A 27762-nucleotide genomic window follows, 5' to 3' on the forward strand; every position below is an offset into this window, starting at 1 on the left:
TGAATCACCGAGCAAAAGCATGGCGCAAGGAATAAAGCATTGAAAAAGAAAAAGAGCAATAAGGCGACGTAAAGAGAAAAAATAAAAAAAAGCGCGAGAAGGAGAGAAGGGCAAGGCGCGCTAGAGCGAGTCGGTAACTGACTTATCTAGACGGATCGCAAGAAGGTACGAGAAGGTTTCACGTGTCTCCGGTACTAAGTCAAGATCTCGGCATCACGTCGGGTTGGAAACGTCTCTGATCGGTTTGACTTGTATACGTGAAGGATTTTATAGGTGATACTGGCACGTGCTTACGACGAGGAAAAAGTTATCGATATAAACGCACGTTATTTTCTGCGAACCTTTAATCAATTCTCGTAAGTCTTTCATTCGCTAAATGCTCCATTTCTTCAAATAACCAATAATTAAATTGTTAAATATTATTTACAGTGATTAATTAAGCACGGATTATTTAATTAACAGAAAAGTGATTAAGATTACATACGATAGAGTCAACTTAACGAGATGATATCACAGCAAGAAGAGAGGTGTTATATGCACCGATAAAATGTGGTGTACTTCATCATAAAAATAGTGAGCTCGACAAAGTAGCGTGACATTAAATGCCTGCTCGCCATTTATTTCATCCCAGGATATGAAGAGTGAGGATAAAGAATATACATCTCTGTACAACCCTGCACAAACTTCTTCCGACGGATCGTTTGACGTAGACAGCTGGTACTTCTACACGCGAAATCCAATTTTTCCCTCACGTTCGATACCTACTGTTGCAAGAAAACCCAGAGAGGTCAGAACAAATAGACAATTGAAGTGATAGAGTAAGAGGAGACATGAAAGGCGCATAAAATGAAGACAGAAACTGAAAAACTGAAGTGGAAGAAAGAAATTCGGTTCTTTTCTTAGCGAGTTCTCAAACAGGAAAGCTTATACAGCTCAAAAGGAAATAAAGAAGTTTCAGTATCATCAAAGTCGGGTGTATACGGTCTATATGGAAGTTGCTTTCGCTCGGTCATGGGTAATGGTTTTACGAGCGTCAAGGGTGATATAAAGAAAATGAAAAACACCAGCGCTACCAACATGCACAGCCAAGGCGTATAACTAACTACGTTGTCTTGCCTCTTACCACTACTATTCAACCCTTGTCTCTCGCTCTTGCTCTCTTTCTCCTTTACTTTAGGTTTTATTTCTTCTTAAGTTATACAGCACCAAGTCAACCCCCACACCCACGTCTCACCTAGACTCAACTCCCCGCGGAGTGTATCACAATTAGCTTGCGCACCCTCTAACATTCCTCCCTCTATACACCACCAGGACCACGGCCTTTAAACAACTCCGTACGCACACTTTGCATCGTACACCCATACACTAGTACATCGTTTTCTCTCTCTCTTTGCTCCTTCAACTCTTGCTCCAAAAACTCTCAAAAGTTCAGAAAGCTTATTTCAATGTTATGAAAAATAAATAAAATTACTCGTGTGCTTTTATTTATTACTTTTGTAATTTAAAAATTTATTCTAGTTTATTTTAGGTGGCCAGTGTACAAAAAAAATTGATGCTTATTGATGCTTATATATGTAAAGTGTTAATTAAATAACAATGTTGATAAGAAAAATTAGATAAAATTATTTTTGTATTTAAAAATATTATTACTGCGTCAAATCTTATGTAAAGGTTTTTTTTTTGTTAGAGACAGCAAGCTCATCAACCACAAGTTAATTCAACAGTTACTTTTTAATTGCAGAAAACTTTTAAAAAGTGCGTAAAGCTTATTTCTATGTTAGAAGGAATTTGAAAAAAAATTTATGCATTCGTATACATTAGTTCAGTAATTTGGAGATTTATTGTGCTTTGCAAAGTGACCAACACAAGAACAAGGATCATAAAAAATGTCGAGTACATCTTGTATATTTGTTGTTTCATTCATCTGCTGAAAGCCCACGCTAATTCTTGAGTCAGTTTCTTCACTTATTTTTTCAAAACAATCATCAACATAATGAGATGACATTAAGTTTAAATCCACCCTCATTCCCCGACGAATCTTCGTAGGTAAAAGTGTTCGAGGTTAACGGACGTGTGCCGAGTGATGGCGACGGAAACGAAAAAAACCATAAGAAAAACAAAATTCTCTGGACACCACGGCAAATTTATCGCACGCTTAGAGAATGCTTTATTCCTGGGAAAAATGTTTTGGAGATTAGTCAGAGACTTCCGTTGGTTATACAAAGAAGAATGTTACTTATTAAATTCTATCCGTTTTTTCATTTTCTAAAACGATATCGTCTGCTCGATAAACCAATTAGTGTCATGTAAACAACCTTATATTTGTCATAAATTTCGTCATTCACAATTCGTATCGGTTATATGCAAATTTTTATTCTATAAGAATACCAATTTTTTGTTTTTTTTTTTACATCATTTATATTATTTATCCCTTAAAATCATTTTCATCTTACAAATCAAATACCTTTTAACTTATTTATTAATAATTCTCCTGTCAATTGATTTTAAAGTAAAGTAATAGTTCTTTCATTCGATTCTTGTCTTTAAAATTACTTAATCGTTTAATAATTTAACAAAATTTTTTCCATAACACAATAAATATTATTCCTATTCTAAAGTAAAAATGTACTCCAAAATATGCTGAATTTTATTATTATTATAATTTATTTACTCCAAAAAAAATTTTTAAATATTTCCTAAAGCATAAAAATCAATTTTTAAAGCTTCATAAATTATAACAAATTATTTCCATTATTTAACCTGCATAATAATCATAGTGCAATCAATTTTGAAGTTTTTTTTGCTTTTACAATATTTTTTTGCTTCTGAAAAATAAATAAAAATAACCAATTATTAATTAAAAATTATTCATGAATGGTACGATCGATAACAACATAATTGAACAATTTTTTAATAATTAATTTTAAATAATCCGTTAGAAAATTCATTGAATTTGGTTGAAGGAATAAAAGCGGGCGATAAATTACCTCTAAAGTTCCAGAAAATAGCTAAAGTCGTGCAATACTAGTGAAGAAATAATTGAATACATAATTCTAGATCCGGCGGCCGTCGGGAACGAGACGCTTCGATGTCGACCGAGTGCCGTGACTACAACTCGTCTGCACCATCTCGTCCTCATACGTTACATCGTTTATCCGCGGCACGCGTATTCGTGGCGTTAATTGAGCGTCCCCGCGATTACTAAGTAGCAACCACGATAAATTAAACGAACGATATTTATCGAGTACAGGTTCTCTTTCGCGTGTAAGCAAACTCGAAAAGAGAAATGTCCGGACGAATCACGTCACTTCACGCGCTTGTCCTAGTTGGTGGTCCATATAAATAAACCGTTACGGAAACTAGAATTACCTGATGTGTATTCTACAGAATATAGTGAATATTTTACTAGTTCATGTAACCAACTTGTCTTTTATTCTAAAAAAATTCATGATAAATAAATAAACGGAGAGATTATTTGCTAACATGACGCAAAATTAATTTATACAAAAAAATTGTCATGATTATTTTTATCATTACGTTAATTGCAGCCGTAATCTAAATTGTGAATCGTCTGCATGAATTAAAATAAGACTTTTAACTGTTTTTTCTTTATTGATTGATCATAAAGAAGCTACTGTGTTGATTTTTTTTATTGATTATGTTTAAATACAGTCAATTTTATGAATGATTTCATCAATTAAAATGCAACAATGTTTTAAAATACTTTCTATGATAAGAAGAATAATTATGGTAATTTTTTTAAAAAAATAAAAATTAATTTAATCAAAATAGAAATTATATATAATTACTTTACGGAGTTAAACGAAAAATTCTTTCAAAATGTACTCGAATTTTTCTTTTATTGTATACCTGCAATATATATGCGTACATCAACATGTCGTGGGGTCTACTTTCACGGAATTTTAATTCACGACTGACCCCCGTGTCATTGCACGCAAATTCACGGACAATTAAACTCTTCCGCTCTTCAATCTCTGATGTGGATTACAAAAATATTGTCTCGAGAAAATAACTGTTCACGTCGTACACCATAAGATTACATATCCATGAGTACATGTACGCAATAAATATCATATATTATTTTCTATGTATACAATGAGAAGCATCATTTGAATAAAGATTTTAAACTCGTAAATAAAACATTGACATTAATTGAGAAATTGATTGTCTGGAATAATACGTAAATACTTTCATCCTAATTTCTTCGAAGAATCTCCTCTTCAATGATAGAGAAATTTTCAAACGTTCAATAATGAAATTTAAAATGGGAATTGATGTTCAAATAAAAGATATAATTAATGTCTGATAAATGAATAGCTTCATTTAGTAGTAGTTTGTTAAAAAAAAGTAATTAACGTAATGATAGTTAATCAAATTATCACGTTGAGAATGTATTAAGTGGTCACATAAGATAATTTGGCAACGCAGCAGCCTCCATGACGCACGGTGGGAAGTCTGAGGATTGGTCTGAGTATCGTTCGTTTAGAAATATCTATAAGCAGTAAGGAGGAAGCGAGAACGTATAGGCTAAGCCCTAGAGAAGATTTTGGGTTTTAAAAAGGACAGTAAAAAATAAAATTTTGCTTTTACCAAGAGACTCTTCCTAGGCTACTCTTCGCGATGTTGCATCTTTTGCTATGTCGTTTTACCAGTGTGAGCCTTATTTCTTTTAATTTTTGTTGGCAAGTTCTTTCTCTTTCTATCAGGACGCACATTCTCTTCTCTTCTATTTCATTCTTTTTCTCTTGTATCCTCCCATCTCTTGCCCGTGAAGCTCAGGGATTCTGGGAGTTTTTAGAGTGCGGCCTTTCATTGTTGTGTAAATGTAGACCAATGGCGCCGCTAGACGGGGCACTACTCACTTTTAAATGCTAATACATCGCGAAATATACCAGCTTTCGTGAATTTTATGTTTGTGTGTTTGCGTTAGAGAACTTGAAGGCCAAAGATACTTCCGCAAAATCATATGGAAACTTAGCTGTTAAAATTTTATCTTTCTACTGAATTAATTATGTCTTTTAGAAAATTTTTTATCTAATTCTCTAGTAGTATATATCATTATTACTTGACGGGTTTTGTTGAAAGTTTCTTCGAGTATTTTTGCCATAAAATTCTCTGTAATGATGTTTTAGATTTTTTTAAATAACAAATATTTCATATTTATTAATTTATTAACAAATATTAGTCTTTTTTTACTAAAAAATATGTTTCTACTCTTATTTAAATTTTTGTATTAAATTTCCTGATTTGCCCTTAAATATTATTGTTATTAATAATTTTCTTTCTTCAATTAAAAAATGTTGGAAGCTGTAAAAAATCAAAGTAGGTAAAATTTCAAAAAATTCATTGAAACAAGAAGATGTAAGTCATAAATTATCATGAGCTGTTAAAATGAATCATAACTTTTTCTTCAAAACTTAATGGGATTAAAAAGTAATGAATATTGTTTTATCACGAAACTAAAATTGTAAATTAGATTTCTCTATAATTCTCAGTTGTCAAAAAATTTTATCTCCATCCTTTACCACAAAATCTCAAATAAAAACATAAAACCGATAATATTATAAACAATTCCGTCGCATTTTTTAACAATCAGCTCTAAATTTCGCTAGCACCAAATTTATCATCGAAAACAGAATATAAACTCGCTTCTTTTCATTTACTTTCCCTTATCGGTATCATAATGTATTTTTTACATCAATAGCGTTCAATATTTATTTATTTATTGCGTGAGATATCTGAAGAAGGACTCCACCGCATGAAATATTTTCATAACATAAGAGCGCAGTCTAGCGGACAACCACTCAACCTCATAGCCTCCCTGCCTCTCAATCTTTATGACCACGTCGAGCTACTCCCACTCTAACGATAAATGAACCCAACCACAACGGCGTAGTCTTTACCATCCTCAGAAGTGTTATTATCTAATAATGACTCTCATAAATGTCACGATAAAATCAACAATAGCTATATCTCTTCCGTGGTTAAGCATAATGACAGACGATGAATAGTAATGAAGTATAATCCAAACAAATCATAAAGGAGTGAAAATGTATAAGCTTCTGATACAGAGTGCATACTGCTTCTTATATATTACCTACTACCACGTTAAGTGTTTAAGATTAGATTATCAAAAATTTTTTAAATACTTCACATCCATTCTCCGGTAATTAAACGATAATAATCTCTTCAGGACAAACTTGTTTTCCAAGTCTAATGTGCGAGAAATAAAATCACCAAACCTAATCGATTATTGAAAAATTTGATGTCCTTGCAAATGATAATGAAGAGTAATATTCTTATATTTTTTTCGTTCAGATAAAAAAGTAAACATGAGAAATAATAAAATTAGTCTCAAGTCGTTACCTAATAAAAAATTATTAATATGATTTGATATCAATTTTAAATTATGTTTCCCTTAAACAACAGATTTCTACTGATTTGTTAGACACATTAGAAATAATAACTCTTCAAGATATTTGGATTGTTTCTATTCATAAAATGGTTAGAATTAAAAAAAAAACTTTTAATTTTTATGTAAAATTTAATTAGACATTAATTAAATCATTGATAATTAATTGTGTAAAAAGAAATGAAATATTTTATTAGATCATTTATCATTAAAATCATTGAGTTAATAATACGTTAAAGAGAATTAAGAGAAAGTAATAAAAAAGTATGTTATTATTCAATATGTATGATTTGGGGTAATAATAATTTGAGTGTGATGAAATAAAAAATTTTAAGCGAGCATTTATGAGTTGTCATAAAGAAAAAATTAAAAAAAAAACATCCAGTGAGATAGTTCAAGATCTGATTGCAGGAAGGAAGCAGTTAGGCCCGGTTGAAGTCGTTAAGCCAAGTTTACGAGGTGTTACCGGGAGCGCAACCTGTAAATCTCTAGGCGGGTGCGGGCGCGTGCCAGTGGCGGCCGTTGGCGAACCCACAGAAGAAGGGGTAATGGGTTACGTAAGCCAGCGTGGGAGCCAGACACAAGACTATGCTCGTGCCACTCACGTCTTTATGGATCGTAAATGTCTTCGTTTACAGCCAATAAAAATTCTATTTCTTGATTTTGATGGTGTAAACCGCAAGCATAATTTACTCGTTTCTGCAACTTTCAGAAGTGAGCCATAAAGTTGCTTTTTATTAAACGCCGGCTTCTTTTTATCGCTAAAACATTTCAGAATCAACTTAACAGGAGCAAAAAGAGCGAAAACTGCAATACAAACATTTGTGTGACGTCTGATCATAAATATCCAGTGTACTTTTACTACTGACGAGGATTTTTAGAAGAGTCGAGTGTAGAACTGTCGATAAACGCAAACAATAAACTACATTATGGACAATAATCATCCTAGCGGAAAGATGACGAACCCAGAAAAGACCAACCTGTAAAGAGCCAACTAATCGAGAGTCGGTAAGGGAGAACTTCTCATGTGTGGTAAATTGCAATATAGCACTGCCACCTGTCGTTTAAATGGGCAATAACTTAAAGTAGTTCCCGCGTAGGGATACATTTCTCACTTTACCAAACTGATTTAGGCGGCAAACTCTAATGCTGTGTTTTTTAGGAATAAAATTAGAAATTTTCAAAAAATTATTACTTATTTTTATAAAATATTAAATGCTAAATATTAATTTTTATGTGAATTCGAACACGATGTACTATCATCAACAGTAGTGCTTCCAGTTTTGATCTCCGCCTCAAACCACGCCCACACATCCATTGGGGATGGGCAGCCATAACTAAGGGAAACATCGTTAACGCTTCTAGATGGAGCTACAAACACGCTTTGAATGGAATTCAAGAGCTTTTTAATTTTATTGTCAAGTTTTACCAGCTACCCGTCAAGTGATCTTTTAGTTCTACTGTGGGATTGAATTCAATAGACATATTCTTGGTGGAATGACAATTCTTTTAATTTTTTTATACTCTATCTGATAGTTCGATCGTGTTCTTGATTGCAGGACAGTTATGCACCTTTTGCTATGAATAATTTAATTATGTTGGTTTGAATACAATGGGGCTGCTATTTACTTTTTATAAGGATGGGCGAGAATTGTAAGAAAGCATATACAGAACATAGTTTAGCTAACGTACACCTTTATAGAGGTCACGATCCTTTTTCCTACATGCTTAAGACATAAATGAAAGAATTAAATGGCCTATTTTCTTCATAATAAGTGAATGTGGTTTATCATTAAAACACTTATGTGTTAATCTATTATACACTGTCAAAACACAACACGCCACTAAGTTATTTCGCTTTCTTAACAGTTCAGATGAATTTTCTACCCAGTTATAGTGAAACGTGTCATTGAAAACTTGAAAGAGTCACAAAGTTTTTTCATTAGTATAATGACAGTCCGGAAGTTGAACGATTAAAGTTAAGGAGATGGTTATAGTTTTCTTAATTGGCTGAATGTTCGATTGTTAACTATATGACTTGTTAAATAATTGCTTCATTTATCACCTTTGCCAACAGAATTATCACTTTTTAATCATTTAATAAAAAGTCTTGATTTATTTTTAAATGAAAACTTCATAAAATTTTTTTAAGTCAATATTTATCATTTAAAAAAATATAAAACAAAATTTTCATGACATTGATGCTTAAATGGATGATTTAAAATCGTTTAGAAAATCATTGGAATTCAATAATTGATGTGCTTAGTGATTGGAGAATTTTTTTCACCCAATCAGCAACAATGTTGATATCTACAGTGATCTGTATGTAATGACTGTAGAAAAACAAGCTCACATTATATGGTCTTTCATAAATGTATTATACGGATTATTGGATTTAATAATAGAAGTCTTATAATGACAGAATGGCATGTACTTACTGCATTTTCTTGGTCAAGCCAAGCAATGAAGCAAGATTTTTTTTAAGCTTTGGATTGGTGGTTGCTGTATGGCCGACATGCGAGTCATGTTGGAAAGACTCGATGCCGCCGGCAGCAGACAAACAAGAATTACTGCTATTAAGTGCGAATGAACGCCCTTGTATATTCGAAACGATTTGTGTGATAGCGAGACTAGATATAAAAGCACAATTCTCATAATAAATCGATTACTTTAACTGACCAATCTTCAATTCAACTTTTTTTTATTATCAACGATTTTTAATTATCCATGTTTCATAAAATAGACTTCAACATGACCTCAATAAACTTTTCAAAAAAAATTTTTTTGCGGTAATGTGCGTGATTATGTAGCTTGTAAGCAAAAATTCAAGTGAAATCTCTTGAAATAATTTATGGAAAAAATTCATGCAACTTTTTCGGATCCTTCATATCAGTTTTATGTTTACGATGAATCGATTTTGTAACGCAGGATATTTATTGGTGACATTAATGTATTATCTCTTCATTTGGTATTGAAATGTATTCAAGTCTCACCTAATGTTTTTACATCGTCTTCATCGGGATGACTCAATCATTGACTTTAGTCATTAAATTAATATGTCGTGTGGGAATGACTGCAACAACGGAAAAACTTGGCATCGCGTTTCAGAGTCTTTGAGACAATTGTGTGTGATGTATTTATCTTGGTTTTGTTTGTGTCGTGCCTAACCCGGAAACCATAATGTTACTCGTGTCGTGCAAGTTTGAAAATTTCCATAAATGCTCCGTTGGTTGTTCCATCTGCATAAAATCACGCGGAGATTGAAACCGTCCAAATTTACATTACGATCGCGATGGTACTGCCGTGCGTTATAACGTCTTTACCGGGTTAGAAATGGTGGTAGGATCCGCGTGTACTTGTCTGTTATGTCTCCCCAGTTCTGGGAATAGAAATGACTGCGTGTATGTTTCAGTATATGAAGAAAAAGACAGGAGGGAAAGAGAAATAAAAAAGGTAAAGATAGGATATCAGCAGGTTTATTTCAGGGTTCACGACCAGATCACAAATCAGACCCTAACTGGCACTCTGTTTTTTCTCCTTAATTCATTTTTTTCCCTCCCATTCCTCGCCTACGAATATTTTCTTGTATTTCTCCCTTACAACTATACCCACTTTTCTATCTCGATATTTCTTCATTGTACATTCCGAATTTTTCAATCTATTTTTAATCATCATAAAAAGACGATAACTCATCCTTAAAATGTTGATAAGGATGCTAATTAAAGTCTGAGACTTCTTTTCTCTTGATATCCACTGTTTTTTCTTCAAGTTTACATCATTAAAAAATTAAAGAAACAGTGAAATTCTTTTGTAGAATTTTTCTTGATACAATACACGAGATAGTTGACTTGATAAAATTATTGAGAAGAAGAAAAAACAAAAATTCAATTGATAAATGTGTCGATTAAATGGAAGGACAACGTTTGACTGTAACTGTTTATGAATGTTTTCATCTCCATTACAGAATCATGCATCGCCATTTGATCAGCAATGATGGGGATTCAAATTGCTCGGATAATTTGTGGTTTGATAAATGTAAAATGTATAATTTAAAATTAAATTATCTACAAATGTGCACTTCTGTTGATAATATTAACCAGTGCCCACAAAAAAGTAATCGATAATTGCCAATTTAAAGCACCGTAATCTTAACTGGATACTTTTGGCACCATTGTATTTATCTCTATGTGTAATGATCTTGATACGTTGCATCACTGCTTGAGAAGAAAAAACATCTGGAGATACAGTCAATCCTACTCTTCAGGGTGAATTGCCCCAAGAAACTCGTTAACCGACCGTCGCCAAGAGAAATTTTCGTTCTAAAAAACATAAAAAAAACTCGAAAGAAAAAAACTAGAGAAAGTGTCAAGTGAAAGTGCAGAAAATTCAAACGCGAACCTTTTTTTACGATGCATCTAGGGGTGTACTGTGTTATGTAGTATAAATAACCGGATGTCTTAGGTTGAAAAGATACAGTGACTTTAGGACAAAAATACTTTACAAAGATAATAAAAATTGTCCTGTAGGATCAAACATTTTTTTTTGACCTGTTTACTTGGAAAAACTTTCTTTCGGGTGTATGTTTAGTCATAAAAGATTTTTTTACAATCTGCAATAAACGGAGGAGGAAAGTAGAAGTTTCACTTTTGGAGGCAGAAATAGATAGAAGAGAACGATAATAAAGCAGAGGGAGCTCAGACGGGTGTGAATCTTTGCATGATACGGAATTACCCTCCACAGAGAATTACTTGAAAGTCAGCAATTAATGATCGTAAATTTTATTAAAGAATTGTACCTTATAATTTTAATTAGCGTTTCTCTTAAAAAAAATTTTAAAATACAGTTACATTGATGTATATCACAGTGGTGAAATAACAAGTTATCATTGAACGTATGATATTTTTTCAAAGTTGAACCAATCTATTATTTAATGTGTTGATGGATGGTTGTGCTATAAAATCATGTCATTACGATAAAGTGTGTGATTTGAAGTGTTCTGCAGTGCGAAATAAGTAAGCGATAAAATATGAACAACGAGTGTTTTACAAAGTGTGCCGACAATGAAAATAATACATAGTTTCCACGAGTTACGATTGTTACTAAGAGCTATATCCATTCCTGTAATTTAATGTCGTGTTTATTTAGCTTGTTGTTCATGATAATAGACTAGGAAAAATACATGACAATTGTGTGTTTATTTGAAATTCTACTTGAATAAAAATAAATGGAAATCAGACAAATGACACTTGAGTTCATGTAGGAATAAGTAATGAAGAATTAATTTGGAGAAGTACTTAGACAATTAATTGGAAAATCCTTTCAAGTTTCTCTAGGTAATATATTCAATGAAATTTTTATTTCGAAATATCAAGCACGTTTTTTTCATTAGTTTAGCATTCAATAAGGTATATTACGTACGTTTCTCAACTAATATTAAAGTTATCGGTCAACAAGGTAAGATGAAATACTGAAAGATCATTTTGTTACGATTAAATATTGTAATTCGTGGCCTATGAGGTTGTTATTTAATCTTAAATCATGATGTTGTATTTAATTATGTCCAAAATAATGCTTTAATGTTGATTTCTATAATAATTGTCAGAGAAAGAATTATTATAGCTTTAGATTAATAAATTTTATCAATAAAAATAATTATGTTGGGAATTGTGTGGACTGTATGATTGCATTTTTTTAAAACTCACTAAAATAATTAAAAAAAAAATCTTTTACCATACAAAATACAATCTTTGATTGAATGAGATATATTTATTATCATTTGACTAATTATAATAAAACAAAAACGTCTAAGTTATGTAATAAAATAATTTTAATATGACATGTTTCAAAAAAAAAGTTTCTTTCATAATTTTAAATGAAGTTCTGATATTCTTTGTAATATTTTTAACAATTTTCTCATAAGAAAAATTTTAATTAGTTGATGAATCTATTAATTAGCTACTAATTTAAGTAATAAAAATAATTGGAATTAAAAAAAAATATTCAATAAAAAAAATTCAATTTGAAAATAGACAACTCTTAATGCAAGCTTATTTCCAATGTCTTTAACATTTTCTTTCATCCTTCATTTTTTTTGTATTTGTTCAATATATTTTTATGTTGAAATAAAATTAAAGATATATGAAATGCATTAACAAGTCAAATACTACAACTCCAATCTCATAATAAATTAATTTTGAAAATTTATTTATTACATGTCTAATACACTTTGAGTGCAGTAAACAATAAAACATCCCATTTAAATTCTATTTTCTTAACATTGCCCATAAAAGTGATTAAATGTACACGGAAAAATCTTAAGAAGAGTGCATAAAATGTGAAGAGTGATAAAAACCTCAACTTTCAGTTTGTTTTTGATGGGAGAAAAATAAAAGAAAGTAATAAAAAAAAATGAAATGTACACTATACTAACTAAGCTATAGAATCACGAACCTGCAACATTTCAACTTTAAACATAACACGCCAGAGGGACTATCTCTTTTTAGGTACGTGTTAAGCGCGAGCATGCTTGAACACGCGAGTGGAATAACTTAGCAAATTATGAAAGTGCACGCTTGCACGCGGTTTAGCTTCATTAGATATACCGTCGAAAGATATCTTGCAAGACTGAAGGTGTTCGCGCGTTCTCTGAAGATCGCTCTTTTGTCCGCCGCGCATACTACTTTATTTATACGTAAATAATGACAACCCGAACAAATTCATAATTAATTCTGTATATTTTCAACGAGATATTTATTCTAGTTAAATTTAGAATAAAAATCATTATCACGTTTATCGGGTATTAATCATCGACATTTCACAACAAATAAATTTTAACATGTTATAAACACTCGGCGTTCAACATTCAAGGGTGAGAATTGAAATTAAATATTTCCTTTAAGCATTATAAAATTATTTCCCTGAAGTAATAATTATTTTAATGAGATTAAATAATGATATTGGAATAAATTAATTGAGAAGAATCGAATTATATTAATCAAACATTTATTTGATAAATTTTCTCAAAATCTATATTTTAAATTATTTTTAACAAGATTATATCATCAATTAAACTCAGAAGTTTTTTAATTGATAAAAATAAACAAGTTATTAATAAAGATAATGCAACTATCATAATATTGTGTAAATAAATGTTCAAATAGATATTTTAATGAATTTGTAAACCATTTATAATTAATTTTATTTTACTACCGAAGTGATTATGAGTTTCTAATGGCAATTAATCTAAAGACTCTTATAATAACATAAGAAAATAGTCAATAATAACAATCTCACTTCAATAATTGAAATACTACATGAAAATCAATCGTTACAAGCATTTAATAAATACTTTATTTTTCTCAGTACTTTTCATTCCAACTATTTCATGTATTTCATTACAACAACTTTATACTTTTCCAATTACTTGGAGAAAATTCTTAACAACCTGGCTGATGATAGTAAGGAATGAAATAACTAGACAGAAGAGTAAATAATAAAACTGACCTTAATATAGCTGTGTACATTGCGGTGCTAACAGAGGATGGTGTGGATTGGCATTAGGGTGGTCAGGGGGGCTCCGGTGCAGGGCGTACCCCTAGTTGCCCCCTTCAGGTCCCCCACCACCTCCTTGCTGTTGATGCGCTGCCGCCGCTGCAGCAGCTGCTGCCGCTTTTTGTGCCTGCGCTTGCTTCTCCTGTTCGTTCAATTCTTTGATCGCCTGAATCTCCTTTTTTAACTTCATCCGTCGATTTTGAAACCATATTTTTATTTGTCTTTCTGTCAGACATAGCGCGTGCGCCATCTCGATTCGCCTCCGCCTTGTAAGGTAGTGGTTTGTGTGAAATTCCTTCTCCAACTCCAATGTTTGGTAGCGCGTGTAGGTTTGGCGACCACGTCTGCGCAACCCATTCGCACCTGAAACACCGAACATAAGAAACTAGTTAAACCACAGTGCATACAAATATGGCTGATAGATAATATTATTATTATGTTGATCCATCGATGCTTTTTTTGTTCTTTCAATTGCCAGACACACAAGCGAGTATTTAACACATGTTTAGCTCATTCATTATTTCATTTGAGGGTGAATGGAGAACAGATTGAGCCTGAAATATTAAATTAACTTTTTTTGTCTAAAAAAAATAAATAAACTGAGAGTTGAGTAAATAATTTTTTTTTTAATTTCTTTATGAAGCTACAAAGAATAAAATGGTGAGGGAAAGCGGAGTAAAATGGAATCCATGGTAGTAGCTATGAAAATTAAAGAAATTTTGTTATTTTAATTGATAAAAATTTAATAAAACAAATAAGCAAAATATTGCAAACTATTAAAATTTTTTCTTCAATTAAATTTTTATTTTTGTTTTTACTAGAAAATAAATCATGACGGCAAAAGCACTTTGATCATTTAGAGTGACATAACTCCTTTAAGTCAAGTAATTGGTCGTATCGTTCTGAAGTATCTTCAAGTGACTCTGTTCGAATTAATACATAAAATTTCGCAACAATAATTTTTTTATTTACTATTTTTTAAACATCTTTCATTATTCCATTTTTTGTTGTATTTTAAAGAATGAGGTAAATAACAAAGTAAATAAGCGATTGTGGTGAACATTTAAAATTAATTTCCACATCTTTTATAATTCCTCAATAAATAAATAATTGTTGGACCAGGAATTTAATTTAATTGCCAATCGAATTCCTCAGGTGTATTTATACCCAATAGCAAGTAAATTGATATCTTGAAAATTTGAGCCACAATTATCTTCTTCCTAACTTCATAATGGCGATAACAAACGACGGTAATTAAGAGCATCAATTAGTGAAGAATTTACAACAAAAGATTGTAAAGATTTTTCGATAAGGATACAGCGGTTGAATAGTGACTGGTCGAGTTACAAGACGGTAAAAACTAAGGAATGAAAGCACATTGAGTAAAGAAGAAGTGCAGAGTGTATATATATACATACATACATATATGTATATAAGTAGCTTTAGTATACACTGAACAGCCACTTGGATACTCTGTAGCTAAGCTCCGTCGGGGGCGCGAGCTCACCTTATCGGCCGTTACTGTCTCATAAAACGTTCGGTGTGCCTCTGGCGCTACTCTTTGTGATCCACACTAAAAACTGCTGCTGTTTCCAACTCATATCGCACAGCGTTTTGTCTTCATTGCCACACTTATTTAATTTTTTTTTTCACCCATTTTTTGCTGTGACGATTTATACCTTGGTTATGAATCAAGTTGCCTTAACCATGGTAATTATCAATAAATTAAACTCAATTTATTCTCAACGTAAATGCATACAAAATACCACTGTGATGCTAATTTTATTCATGTTATCTTTTAGAAATTACAACAATTATTTCTTGAATTAAAAATATTTTTCTTTTCAATCTTGACAAATAAACAATTATTTTTTCTAATAAAACATTGAATAAAATTGTAATTTTTTTAGGATAAAATGATGAAGAAAATTTACTCCATCATTTTGTTATTAATGTTTTAGTAAATATTTTGCAGAATATAAAATTAAAATAAATGAGTATATTTTTTATCTTATGACTTGAATGATTAATTGATCACCAGCAGCAAAGTATTATTTATTTATAATATAAATCATGAAAATTAAGTGATAAAAAATGACAGTAAAAAGTTGAGATAGAAACATGAAAAGTAGAAGGCAAGCAATAAACAGCAAGGACAAAAAAATGTGACCAGTCTGGATGATTCGTTGTTTGTAATTGCCAACGCGCGGCCAATCGTTGTAGATCGGTTCCATTTTCATGTGTACACTTTTCTATGCTATACTATATACTCACTACAACTAAACCTGCTAGCGGATACGAATCATCCTCTCAATAAACGCGTTATATTTACAACCATATCTGAAACATCGATTTGCTATTGGCAGCGTGAGAGAGAGGCAATTTTTGTGGCAAACGTCGAAATGTAACGTTACGAAATGTGAGAAATGAGAGAGAGTTAGGAACAGGAGAAGAGGAAGTTCATATCGACGTCATGTTTATTATCAGCACGTAATCAAGTGGTGCAACTGGCCACCCCTTTTTCTGCTTTTCCTCTACCATTCTCTTCATCCTCCTCCAGTGTACACCCCATGATTCTCATTCCAGGTTGTCATGGCTCTGTCGTGGAATGGGACTGGAATTATGGCATGGCGTTTATAAGGGTTATTTGTCACCCACTCGGTTGCGAGCGTTTTTATCCTACTCGTTATGTTCGGGAGGTACTTGAGCACGTATAAGGGTGGCCCTTTTCTTCAAACTAACTTTCTACGTAATGTCGAAAACGAAAAAGAGAGCCTGCCACCCTCGGGTGCGATAGACTCTTGATCTTATAAATAAAAGAAGAAGACTTCCCCCAATTAAGCTACCCCCATACGTCTTTGCAAAGTAGAAAATGTGACAGGCTAAGGACTCTCTTCTTCTTACTTTTGAGGTTTTTTACTTTTTCACTACTGAGAGTAGAACTTTCTCTCGTAGATTTTTTTTTTTCGTTTTCCTTAGTTGCTCCTAACATTCCATTATTCCAGAAGGATCGTCGTGCGTCGGCTCAAGTCTTAGGTATTGGAGGGTTAAACTGGCGTTCCTGTGGATGGAATAAGAAGAACGAGGGAAGAAGCGTGCGTGGCTGTTTAAGCAAGGGGCCGGATAAATTTAATGCTAAACTTGTGAAACGTGTTTCATCCGGTAGGTGGATACAACGCCAACAAGAAGGGTCTACTACCTTGTGACGATGAGGCGGGAACCTTTTCGAGGGTTGAAGAATATAAGCTGAAATGAGATAAAGCAGAAAGAATGCTAAGAAGAGGATTTGAAAGTGAAAACCATGGGCTTGTTTTCTTGAAAAACGGGAAAATATTCCTACCCATACTCAGCTTCATACCACACTTGAAATACACCGGATGGTTTTCGTTTACCATGCACTGTTGTTAGGAATAAAAATTATCTTTTCTGGTTTTAGAAACATCCATTTCCTAGTCAAGTCTTAACGTGAATACTAATGTTGTGGAATTTATTGTATTCAATACACTAAATTAAATTTCAATGGTAGTATTTATGATGCTGATTTATTTCATAGAAAGATTTACTACTCAAAAACATTCTATTCCATTCTTGAATATATCAATATGATGTAATTTCTATTATTGATTTAATCAACGGTATTATTTATTGAAATAAAATATAAATTATTTTTGATAAATTATTGGGGTAGTTAAAATAATTAATCAGATACAATAACAACGACATTTGAAGGCATAATTAGCTGCATTCAATGTTTCATTCAATACTAAATAGCTATAGAATGTATATTCTGTGAATATAGATGACTATTTTCATTGTTATCATTTAAATTACGAGTTGATAGATTGCTTTGATTGATCATTATTATCGCGATTCATTATTTGATTCAAACGTTCCTGAAATATCGTGATTTATGGATGAACTTTTTACTGCCCGAGTCGAAAAATTTTGATGGGTTGTACATTGGTTGCATTGCTTTTTAGAAATACAACCAATGTAAAATAATTTAAATTAAATTTCATTTTCAATGTTTAAGATTACATTGCTTCAACATTTTATCCTTTGTATAATTCCCTTTTCTGTAGTAGCAATGTCAATTCAATGTTATCAAGGAAAAGAAAGAAGCAATGTAAAAATGATAAAAGTAATGTAATCATAATACATTGAGAAAAATAAAAATAAATTTAGATCTACATTGGTATTGACATTGGTTATATTGTTATTTTTGGTGTTCCCTTTCGGTCACCCATCCATCTATTTACCAGCCTAAATGTTGCTTGACTTGAGGATCGCGCGTACCGTTCGATTCCCACTGTGCTACATTGATTTATAATTTTTTTTTCTCTTTTCTGTTAATAAACAGTTGAATTCTATGTACAACAGTTAAAATATTGTTAATAATAAATTACCATTGTTACGAAATACTTAATAAAATAAAAATAAAAACAATAATCATCCGTTGACGATGTCCTTTTTTGACATTGCTTATACATATTACTAGAAACTATTATCAATGTAACCAACGTAAACTCAAGATTCACACATGAAATGTTTTATAATTCTTCTTCTACATTGGTAACATTGCTTCATATTTTTTCAATATTAGTTATATTGCTCTAGATGATTAGTAATGTAACCAATGTCAACTCAAGATCTACATATAAAACCTTAATAATCTTACTCTTACATTACTAATATTGCCATATATTAATTTAACATTGCTTATACCATTTTCAATGTAAGAATGATCTTAGCAATGTAAAATAAAATTTTTTAGCAATGTATCCAATGTAAAAGTTATGTTATAACAATGTAATCAATGTAAGACCCATCGAAATTTTTCGACTCGGGTGGATATTTGCTTTGGAGCTTGTGTATATAAAGCAAACTGTACTTGAATTAGATAGGCAGAAGCCATAATCAAATCAAATTAAGTAAATTGACCCCAGACAAGTATAAAGGAGATTGAAACAGGATTTGTCCATGAAATATATACCTTCAGAAGATAAAGCCGTCTCGAGAAACATTGAGTTCTCGTGATATATCTTGTTTACTATAATTTTACTTTTTGTCTGTAAAGTTAAAGAGATTGCAGATATGTTCAATGTCTCTCTTTATTTATGACTAGACCAATAAAGTAAGCTAGAAGCAGATGGTAATGCTTGCCTCTGTATTATTAGTCACAATGTAATTACTATGCTTGTAGCTTATTACAGAAACTGGAGATTGATAATTTAATTTAATTATTTATAATTTATTTATTATTTTACTGGCAATGAAATTTATTTTTTAACTTTATTTTATTTTAAGAAAGCATTGCAAAGAATAAATCTTAACCTCAGAGGTAATTCTAGACAAAAATTTGAAATTTTAATTGCAAGTAAGCTTAAAGCTTCAACTAAAGAAAACGTCTGAGATCTTTATTTAAAATTTTTATTTAGTTTTTGTTTTTCGTTTAAGATGAAATATTCTTTAAGAATTTTTTATCTTCATCTGTAACTCATTATTTTTAATTCCAGTAAAAAATTATGCAGTAAAAAATTTTTTATTATAAAATTGAGAATTCAATTCTGGTATTTTCTGTAGACTTTTCCTTTTGTGAATCACTATTTATTCTGAAGACATAAAATGGAGTAACGTAGAATAGTAAAATAAACTTTTTTTTGACACTCCATTTACAGGTACTAAAAAATGTAAATTTTTTTCCCCTTTATATCTGACAAAATTCCTTTGAAATATTATACATAGCTGATTCAAGGAGGCATTGTTTTCCCTACGGAATATAGATCCTTGAGAGGCTCAAGAAGTTATTTAAATATCGATTAAATGACAACGTAAACCTTGAGAGAAGGAAACTGAGTAGTTGCCTTTTATACAGCTGGCTCTCGTTACTCCTATAATTGGTTCAAAAGGGTATTCCACCCATCTTTCTAACTGTATTCACGATGAACGACAAAAACTTCTAGCTTCATAGGGAGCTTTTCAAGTCACTCCCCCTCAAACGAAAGGTGTCTATGCAACCACACATACATCAACTAGACTTTCCAAGTTCCGGCCTTTATTTTTCCCCTTCTCGCCTACACTTTTTCTGAAAAGCCATAAATTATTAATTAAATACGACTTATGTTCTCCAGCTGTTTCAGCATATTTTCCATTTTTATCGTTTCCCCGTTTCAGAAGAGAAAAAAGTGTTCATTTATTCAACTGGATGACCTATTCATCAAAGAGTTTATCAACATGTTTACTGTACTTTGGATTCTAGCTTCCTTGCAACAAGCAATAGGAGGTCCAGTAAGAAGGTATGTAAGAGCATCGAAGAGAAGCGAGAGTTGGAGGTTTACAACGGAGGTGGAAAGAAGAATGAAGAGGAAAGAAGATGTGGGGATATATACAGAGGGAAGTGGCGTAAAGGACGAAAGCAGTAACTCACGCCCCCGAGAGGATTACCTACCTCGGTGAGACCAGAGTAGGATGTACCCCAAGTTGAGCTACGGTCTTGCTGCGTAGCTACGCGTTTCTCATACCCAATGTCTCCGACTCATGGACCTCGTTGCGTACTTGTTTTCCTCGTACTTTGTATATCATACACTTACACACCCATGTGCACAATCTTCTCACCGACTGCTGGGATACCCCGGAAATGCTAAGGGAGAAACTTACGATACACGAACGAGTCACAGAGGGGTTTCTGACTCCTTCTTGTAATAAGGGTGAGACATGCGACTCAGTATACTAAGTTTTGGGGGATAAAATTATCGTAATTACGACGCTTGGCATCCAATTTTCCTACGGAATGTGCGAAAGGGTTGAAAAGGATGAAATTCACGACGTAAAAACTTGTTTGGTCCGAAAGGAAACAAATTGAGACGAGAAAGTTATTGTGAGGTTGAGAATTTTGTTGAGGAATTTTCAAGAGACTTAGAAGGGTCGTGGGAATAATTTTAGAAACGGAAAAGTTCCTTAGGGTGATGCTGGAAGTGGTGGAGGATGAGGATGAGAAGAGAGAAGTAGAAGAAAGCATATCGACGAACCCCGAAGTTACGTGATGCGAGCAAGAATGTCGCACCGGCAGAATCGCAAAAGGGTATACCATAAGAAGAACGAATGGAACGCTTCTGAATAAGATATCGGCTTTACGTACCAGTCTTTTTTTGCCATTGGACTCTCGACAAAAGCAGTCCGGTCGATCCTTATTCGTCGTTCCAGCCATATGGGACACACCTCGAGTCGAGATTTCACGACGGAAGTGCTGAACAGTTTTACTATTACCACTTCTGGCAAGTGCAGTGTAAAGAAATTTCTATCGCTTATAATAGCACATTTCAATATGAGAAAAGCTTTTTTTTAACATAAGTCTCAGAAAAATATGATTATTTATTATCCATCGGTCCAACTTACATAAAATCAATCTCAAAATTTAATCATTTTTATTAATAATATTTCCAACATTCTTCTTCTAGATCTCTCAACTCTATTATTAAGAAAAAATAATAATTATAAACTATTTTTCTCTACTGAAAAATTTTTTATTACGTGATAATAACATGTGAGCTCGAAGAAAATGATGTGTTATAAAAAATTGAATAAAAGAAACATTGTTGAAGAGGTTATAAGATAATAAGCACGTAACAAAACGATTTGCAGAGAAATAACATTCGTTGTATTATACAGTAATGCCTGTTCGTTTGAATTATTCGCACCCTCTGATTCTCATCTCCTTCTACTTCAGAATTGATCTTGATAGTGATCCTTTTTTCCGCACACTCTGAATGATTTCATGCTTATCATTTGTTTTATTTTTGTATCCTGAACAGCAGAACATTTTATTTCACATTTCAGTATTTCCTTAATCCTCTTTCTTCTATTGAGAACTCGAATTTAAAATTCTCAACACGACCCAAAAGTCTTAAATAGACTGAGAAAGACTTCTAAGAGATGAACGGTATGAAAAAGAATGACTAGAAATAAAAAATGTAGCAGTTTGATACACAGGTGAGTCAAACACTTATCCTGTAACACTCTCGCTCTAACGAAATGGACCGTTCGTCTTACTTACTTGGGTTCACGTCTACGCGCTGGAACAAACATAACATGAAAGAGTAGAGGTTGAGAGAGAGATATGAAAGAAGACACTCACGAACACGCGGAAAGACTCCGGTCAAGGAACGAATACAAACGGCGAGCAACTGACCAACCACCTCCAATATATCTACGTCCTAAAAGGAATTCCAAAGGACATTTTACATATGCTTTATTGTCGCTTTATTTCTTTGCGATATCACGCGATGCATTGAGTGTCCTCTCTGCTTATACATAAAGAAATAGTTCAGAGCAATGTCTGCAGCTGCCACACCTGGATTAAGAACTTTACTTTGTATGTTCAACGTATATTTGTTTTTCTAGATAATGTTAATACATTGTTCAGTTAGTTAATTCTTTTTTATTGATGCACATCGTGATCTATGATTTTTTCATCTTTAAAATATCATGAAAAAAAATTATTATTGTCATTACAGTATTTTTTTTTTAACTGTTTTTAAAATAATTTAAAGCTGAAGAGAATTGAGATTTTTTTTTAAATATTATTTTCTTTTTAGGAACGTAAATAATGCAACAATCAAGAGGTTTTACTTAACAATGAAAAGCAAAATAAATTTATGACCACTGTGCATATATTGATCTGATTAACCTGATTGTTGTAAAATGATTTACAAAAACTGATCTGACTCTATAATTATGTCATACATTGTTGCAACTTGGTGTAAAAACATCACTTTGACATCTTTTAATGTTGAAATTGACACAATAAAATTTAATAGGACGTCAATTATCTGACCCTTAGGCCTAGAACTTCTCTTTCCATATACATATTTATGATTTTTTCAAGTGATTCAAACCAAAACAAAAAAGAGTAATATTTCACAATCACTTTGTTTTTCTAAAAAATACAATCAATGACAAAATTCTTGTATCAAAAAAATTGAATCTGGATTTTTCCCAGGACAATTCAAACTTCAAAATGATCACCAATGAAGCTGAAGATATATTGATCAAGGACCTACGAATAAAATTGCTGAGACCATTTTCAAGATATCGTCGGACAAAACTTTGATGTCCATGACCATTTATCTTGTGGAGAATGCTCGTGCAGTACTACTCTAGTGTGTTGAAATACGTAAATGCATAATGTATACGCTTCAAGACTGCATTCCCCCGTAATGACTTAACTTGTAGCAGTTAACAAGTATCAGCTGGATGATTTGATAATTTGCAAGCGAGATGGGTGGAACGGATATGCAGCATCATAATACAGAAGCTTCCACGGGTCCAATATAGATAAAAGAAATAAGAAAGGAAGTGAAGGAAGGAGTATCTCATCGTCCTTTTGCCATATTCAGTCTTTCACTTGTCCTGATGCTCTTTCGTTATTTTCTTCCAATACGTCTTTGCCCCTCCGCTAGGACCTCACGGCGTGAAGGGCAGGTCCTAACGTCGCTCCGGGACCCCTGAGAAGACTCTTAGGGATTCAGGCTCCCCTCGAGTGGTATAAGGCCCACTGGTGGGGAAAGCCGGTTCCGAACACGAAACAAAAGAGAGAAGAAAAGAGAAGAGCCAAAACGACGCCATCACGGGTTCAGATCCGCGAGAAACTATCATTATGGTAGGTGGGATCGGAGCTTTTAATTTTTTCCTCGCTTTTGCAGAATCACCGAGACGAATCAAGAGCACGCGGGCTCCAGGAATTCCAGTTTTTCATATATTGCCAACTGGACTTGGCTCATCACATGAGAGAGAAGACCTCTGTTGGCTTGATCCAATGGGAAATAAGGCGTTCAAAATGGACGTTCATGGATCTTATCTCACATTTTACTTTCTCCCAATTATTTTCTGGAAGAATCCTACATGTTGCTTTTATTTTAATTTAATTTTTATTACTGTCAGCTAATTAAACATTTTTGTTATTATAAATACATCAACAATTAAAAATTAAATTTTAAATAAAGGTTTTTTTTATTTAAATTTTTTAAAAAATGCAGTTTTTTTGTTGATAAAATTAAACTGATAGAATTACTTAATTGTTCATAAAAATTTTTGCAAGTAAAAAAGCTAATTCAGAGTAATATGTTGAGCGAAAAACTATTAATAATCTTTTATTCGAAGCGTTAAATTGAGATATGCTAGTAAAGATATCATTCATGCTCATTTGAGTTTATTTCTTTTTCTTCTTTTCCCTTCTTCATTTAATTTATTTTTTTTCTAATTTTTTTTTAGCTGTCATACTTTTATTTCTTCAGCATGTATGCCCAGTGCATCAGTAATTATATTTTTCCCATGAGAGAATAATAATGGACTTTGATAAATCTAAAAAGTTCTAGTTTGAAAATAGTTTCATGAAGCTCTGCTTTTAGTTCAACATCAAGACTCAAAGAGGTTCTTAGCGATATGCACCAGGTAGCTGCCAAAAATGTTTTGGAGCAACTTTCTGGTATATTTAAATTCAGTATTGCAGTAAGGGCCACACTCGGTCGTGCCGCACGATATTCGAACGATGGTATAATTCTACTTTCATTTCAAATTCAGTCCAACTGTTTTTTCTATTCAAGTCTTAAGTGTTTCGATCGAGTTATTTTTCTTTCATTAGTCTTCTATCCAAATCTCGATGCAAAACTTTTGGCAGAAAAGAAAAAGTTGCTTTTGAGAAAAAGCCAAATGAGAATGTAAACATTACATACATATGAATACACATAGTCACATGTGTTGGAAAATCACTATGTGTGTTTTTGATTCCAGATATAAATAAGGGTTCTCATGTTTATTGATAAAAAAATACTCGGATGATATGTGCATTATTAATCACGTATAATGCATTATTAATGGTTTATTGAAGTACGATTTAATTTATTGTTTACTGGAAAATTTTTTCGAGTTCTTATTTAAGACAATAGTTTATGCATGAATAAATACCCAATTAAAGGATTATTAGGATTGTTTTATTTTCCAACAAATCAGTAGAAAGGTAGATCAATAGGACGACATGATGAATAATTAATGAAAATGTTAATTTAGAAGAGAGAAAAAAAAATAATTGATTTCTATTTTTGTCGACAGGAAATGAATTTTTTCTGTGGAGATGAAAAAAGGTCGAATGTAAGTTTGGGTTCCAAAGAGGACAGAAAAGAGTTGCTTATGGCTGGATAGTCATAACCAAGGCTGGGCAAGTTTTCTGTGGACTGAACAGAATCTGTGGGTTATCTACCCACGACTAGGATGTGGCACAGAGGATGTAGTAATAAACAGAAAGATTTGGACTGTGTTCGACTGGTTACACAGTTACAGGTTGCTGGTGGTTTCTACGTGGAAGACGAACGAGCTGCGGCACGGCATGAGATCTTATCCGCCGCAGCAGCGGCCACTGAATCATCCGCTTTGAATAGATTCCCTCTCGCCTCACTCCCCATATTATAAAGGCAGCATATACTCGCACAAAGTGGCGCGAGAGGATGAGAAAACAGGAGAGTTGCGGGGGAGAGATGGTTAAGCGCTCCAGCCTCACCTACGACGACGGTGCGACGAGGCAGCAACTCTCTGGTCCATGGAAGAGAACAACGCCACGATATAATCCCGCAGTCTCCTCGTACGAATACGATACACCATGAGCTCTCTACGCAGTAAATTATCCCGACACACTGACATCACGGCGCGCACGCGCAGAGTTGGCAAAGAGAACGCTTGCTTTACCTGCACACCTTGCGAGAAACTCAGACTACGACGACCCTCCTACATGACTTACAAGTTAACGATAACACACAGCTACCAGAGTCTTAATCAGCGTAAATCATACCGACAATGCGGTCTGCCGCACCACTGACTCTCTCTCTCTCTTTCCCTCGCCAACCAGAGCTTTGGCTTTGAATCCTCATGGAATTATGCCGTCGCGACATGGTCCACGATGCTCTTGTGGGAATTATCGATGCGCTCTGCTTGTTTATATGGCGTCGTATACAATCGAACAATTGTATAGTGAAAATACTACAGGCTTATTGAGAATTATTTTTGTTTCAATTCCGAAAATACTATGCCTTTTTATTTATTACCTATGTACCTCACTTTTATTGACATTCGACGTATTATCATCAACATGCCCAACTCATTTGCACCCCTTTAGTTTATTTCGCTAATAAGCTTTCATCAGACTGCTGGTAATTTTTTCCAAGTCAACTTTTATGTTTAAAACAATAAAATTCATTTGTACAATTGTTCTGAAGCTTTGAAATATTTTTTAAAGAGAATAGACTCCTTGAGAAATAATTTTGTTCATTCATTGATTGATATTATTCATTAAAGAAAAAATAATTTCCTGAGTAATCAACAGCTAATTAGAGTTTTTTTAATACAACAGACAAATTTAGTCGATTAAAATAAAGTTTGATGTTATGGAACTAAATATGAATAAGAAAATTTGAAGGTTAATCGACCACGATGTATATTAAAGAAACAATTAGGATTTCAATTAAAAAATAAATACTTTTAACTCCAAAGTCTTTAGAAAAGTATATCAGTCAATTAAGTCTTTTATGAGCTTTCACCAACAAAAGACCAACATTTGCCTAGTATTTTTCAATCACTCACTGTGCATATCATCATTAATTAACTGAAAATCAAAATCACTCAACGATCCTGGTTGGTTAATGAATTTTAACATGCACATTAATTAACGATAATCTGCTGGTTTGTAACATGTACTTTTATAATTAATGGATTCTGTTGTAGTGAAGATATCGTATAATAAATGAAGTAGCTTATGTGTACATATAAATACATATATATTTATATAATTAAACTGTTGAAAACTTCATCAGATTGGGTGAAAAAAAATCCTGAAATCTCAACATCTTAGTATTTATATACACTTATCGATTTGAATTATAAATTGATCATATCTTCCAATTTATTTTAAAAACATTATTTATACGAGTTAAAAATAAAACCAGATTTCATTGAACGATCCTTTGATCATTGCATCATATTGATAATATTTAATAGGCTACCAGCTATTAAACCTGAAAGATATTTTTGCACGTCTCAATTTAATTAATTCTTCTCTTTTCTATGTTCATATAATTTGCTACTTAATATCATTTATTACACTATGATTTATTAACTCAGATTAAAATAATTATGTTAATTAACTCTATTATTTCAACACGAGATTATTTAAAAAAAATTAATATTAATATTAATAATTTCAAGTGAAAAATGTTTTAAAGATAAAGTTAAAAGAAAAACCGTTGAAAAGATTTAAAAAAGCTTTAATTTCTACGAATGTTTTATTTAAAATATCTCTGTCTTCTTTTCATTCTCATCTTTTTCTCCTTCCTTTGAATTCGAATCCTTTGGACAACAACCACGAGATCGTAAATCTTGGGATCTTCGCGCGTGGAGGATTTCGGTAATGAACGTGCCAGCGGATAGTAAGTCGATCCATTTCAACTGAATATAGTATTTTTGCGTGGGTGTCGATAATGAGATGGCATTGCAAAGCACGCGAACGCCTTAAAAAAAGAGGCACACGTACACAATCACACCATTGAGAGAGAGTGAGACTTTTTTTTTATTTTTCAAGATTCACAATAAGGTGTAGGTACACGCAATAACATGCTTGTGATCGCATCTCCTTAACGATTTTCAGCTATTTTGTGAGTCTTATTTAAAATAAGCCATTTAATACGTGAAATAAGTCTAAAATCCTTGATGACGAGGAGTACGTTGTAATTGTAAAC

General features: G+C 32.5%; 1 protein-coding gene across 3 annotated transcripts in view; it reads right to left on the minus strand.

Annotated features, from left to right (window-relative positions):
* Ubx (Ultrabithorax) overlaps positions 1–27762 on the minus strand; it is a 107362-nt gene that overhangs the window by 7266 nt on the left and 72334 nt on the right. For all 3 annotated transcript variants that reach the window (XM_035093627.1, XM_035093626.1, XM_035093625.1), the window contains one exon: positions 13937–14347. In XM_035093627.1, the coding sequence (XP_034949518.1) occupies positions 14028–14347 (320 nt within the window). In that variant the 3' untranslated portion in view covers positions 13937–14027. The remainder of the gene's footprint in view (positions 1–13936; positions 14348–27762) is intronic.

Source organism: Chelonus insularis, unplaced genomic scaffold (genome assembly GCF_013357705.1).
Source record: "Chelonus insularis isolate UGA/USDA-ARS -01 unplaced genomic scaffold, ASM1335770v1 scaffold_277_pilon, whole genome shotgun sequence".
Lineage (NCBI taxonomy): Eukaryota > Metazoa > Arthropoda > Insecta > Hymenoptera > Braconidae > Chelonus > Chelonus insularis.